Source organism: Akebia trifoliata, chromosome 8, assembly GCF_017979445.1.
Source record: "Akebia trifoliata isolate Shusen 1 chromosome 8, ASM1797944v1, whole genome shotgun sequence".
Lineage (NCBI taxonomy): Eukaryota > Viridiplantae > Streptophyta > Magnoliopsida > Ranunculales > Lardizabalaceae > Akebia > Akebia trifoliata.
Window position 1 is genome coordinate 45,067,142 of NC_141382.1, and position 2,436 is coordinate 45,069,577.

The following is a 2,436-nucleotide window of genomic DNA, read 5'->3' on the forward strand; positions in this document are numbered from 1 at the left end:
TCTTTTTTCAAGAAGAGATATCAGAGGCTTAATGGTGACAGGTTTTTCTGCGTGCCAACCTCTCTGCAGATGAGGTGTTTGATGAAATGCCATAGGAGGTTGACATGTGTGAGAGAGAGAGAGAGAGATGGTTTGACACACATGTTTAAGCTGTTTTGTGTCTCTGCCCCTTGTTACGAACAAGAAATTCTAGTTCAAAATTGGATGCAACGTCGCACGATTGAGAATTTAATCGGTGATGGTGAAGTGTAGATTATTTAAGAGAGAAAAGGTTGAACCCATGGATGAAACCGTTAGCATTTTAGAGGTGTGGGCATGTGTCAAAGTTCTTCGAACGACCGTGTCAGCCACTAACCGATTTAAGAACAGAAAGTAAGGCGGACTATTGTTCCAATGGCAAGGCCGCCTGTGTAAAAAATGCATTACCTCCTAACATGAATCCTAATCGGACATTACATTTCAATCGTGATTGGGCGTTCCTTGGAGGCACACGAAGCTCGATTGCAATGAGAAGTAGGCACGGTTCAATGAAAGAAGGTGTGGCTCTAGACAGAATTGAATGGAGGAATGAGATTCACTTATTCAACCCCAAATCTTTGGGATAAGGCTTCCTCAAGGATGATGTCGACTCAATGTCAACTTAGCCTCTATAGCGTTTCAATACACTGCATTTCTGGTCTTAAGCCCGGATGATGATGATCACGAATTTATAGACGACATGTTAGGTGGCTGGATTGTCCAACATGACCTCCGTGTGGCACCATCGATCATTGGAGTAAGAATATAAACATTATGTATTTATGCACATTGTGATTCATGATTTAGAAGGTCTATTATTCACCCTTGCAGTAACATATGTGTCCATATCTGTGAAGGTTCAAGCTGATTTATGGGTCTCTAAAGCATATATAATTGTGATTGATGAGTAGGAATTATTTAAAATGACAGTTGAGGTTTGTTCTTGTAAAAAGTCTTTGAATGTTGGCCTTCTTAGTTCTAATGGAAACAACATTGCCAAGTTGTAACACCTCTTGTTCCAGAGGAGTATTCTACTGGGATGCTTGTAACAACCCATTCTTTTAACTTTATTTTTATCCTCTCCTCTCATTTTTTTTTATGGTTCAGGAACACAAAAAGTAACTATTGCAGTACTTTGAAGTGTTATTCTTGATCAATCTTTATACATGAGGGGTCCTTAATTATCTAGCTTTAAATGTTTCATAGTCGGGCCAAACTTGTTCTATTGTTCCTAAATTGCAATTTCAGCTCAAGTTTGCTTTGCAACTACCGTGGATTCTTAACATATAATTTACAAGAGAAGAGAAATGGTCTCTAGGAGATTCTAACAAGTTTTTCATACCTTTTCCTTGATGGAGCATTTTCTAGTACTGTATGCTGTTTTATCACCTTCAGTCAATGGCGAAGCAACCACTACAAGCTATCGAATTGTCTTTCTAAACACAATAATGCATCTATTTCCCATTTCCCTTAAATTTATTTTATCTTGATTCCTCTCTCAGAGTGAAATTTCAAGTACTGATAATTATATTGATCTGATGCTCCTACATGCATGATTTCATATTTTTATTCTAAAAGAGCTATTTGATATTTTCTTTAAAAAGATGCTAAATTTCCATGCATGAATGTAAAACTAGATAAAATTTCATTATAAATAACTTAACTAAAAGGATTGAAACTCTCAAATTAATAAAAATTATTTTGTACACATTAGAAAACATCTCTTTACCGTCTTCAGATGGGACGACTTGCTAAGGGAGCTACCTCAGCTAGAGGAGTCGACAGAGGAGTTGGCATAGGAGAGGTTCGACAAATGGGGCAAGTGGGATGCCGCTTCAACCATGGGTCGACACACTTGAGATGAAACAGGTGTCCACAATCAGGTAGAAGCCGGAGCATATCGTTTCCCTTGTAATCGGTCAAGCAGATAGAGCAACACGATGCAGTGGTCGTGGTGGTGTCCTTGTCACGGAGCTTAGCCTCAGAATATAGTAGTTTGGGGTAGTTAAGTAGGGTTGCATCGTCTAAGCCTACTTCGATGATGATATCATGATTGTCTTGGTTTTCAATAGAGATTTGTCGAAGTGGAGAAGATGGTGTTTGGGTACTGGAGCAGTAGTAGGAAGCAAGGGTGATGGTTGTGATGAGGAGGAGAATACCAACAGAAACGCCAATGCCATAGCCGAACCCACCGATCTTATCAGAGAGTAGTCCACCTGAGTTTACAGTGCTATTCATCTCCTAAAGGGTGGAGAGATGGAATGAGATTAAAGAAGAGGTGGTGGTGGTGGTGGTGATGGTTTTGAGGGGTCAACGGTTTGGAATGTCAACGGTAACATGATAGAGAGAACGTGAGAGAGATGATTGGTGAAGTTTTAAGTAAGGGAGTAATATTAGAGGCTTAAAGGAAGAGGAAGG

The 2,436-nt window shown here is 39.5% G+C and overlaps 1 protein-coding gene across 1 annotated transcript; it reads right to left on the reverse strand.

Annotated features, from left to right (window-relative positions):
- Positions 1 to 1,733: 1,733 nt before the first annotated feature.
- On the reverse strand, positions 1,734 to 2,436 carry LOC147397110 (RING-H2 finger protein ATL70-like). The gene has a single exon (XM_086452561.1). It carries the CDS (start codon positions 2,254 to 2,256, stop codon positions 1,753 to 1,755), a length of 504 nt encoding a protein of 167 aa, XP_086308687.1. The 5' UTR covers positions 2,257 to 2,436; the 3' UTR covers positions 1,734 to 1,752.

Coding starts and splice junctions, on each gene's coding strand:
- LOC147397110 (XM_086452561.1), bottom strand. CDS start 2,256: ATGAATAGCACTGTAAACTCAGGTGGACTACTCTCTGATAAGATCGGT.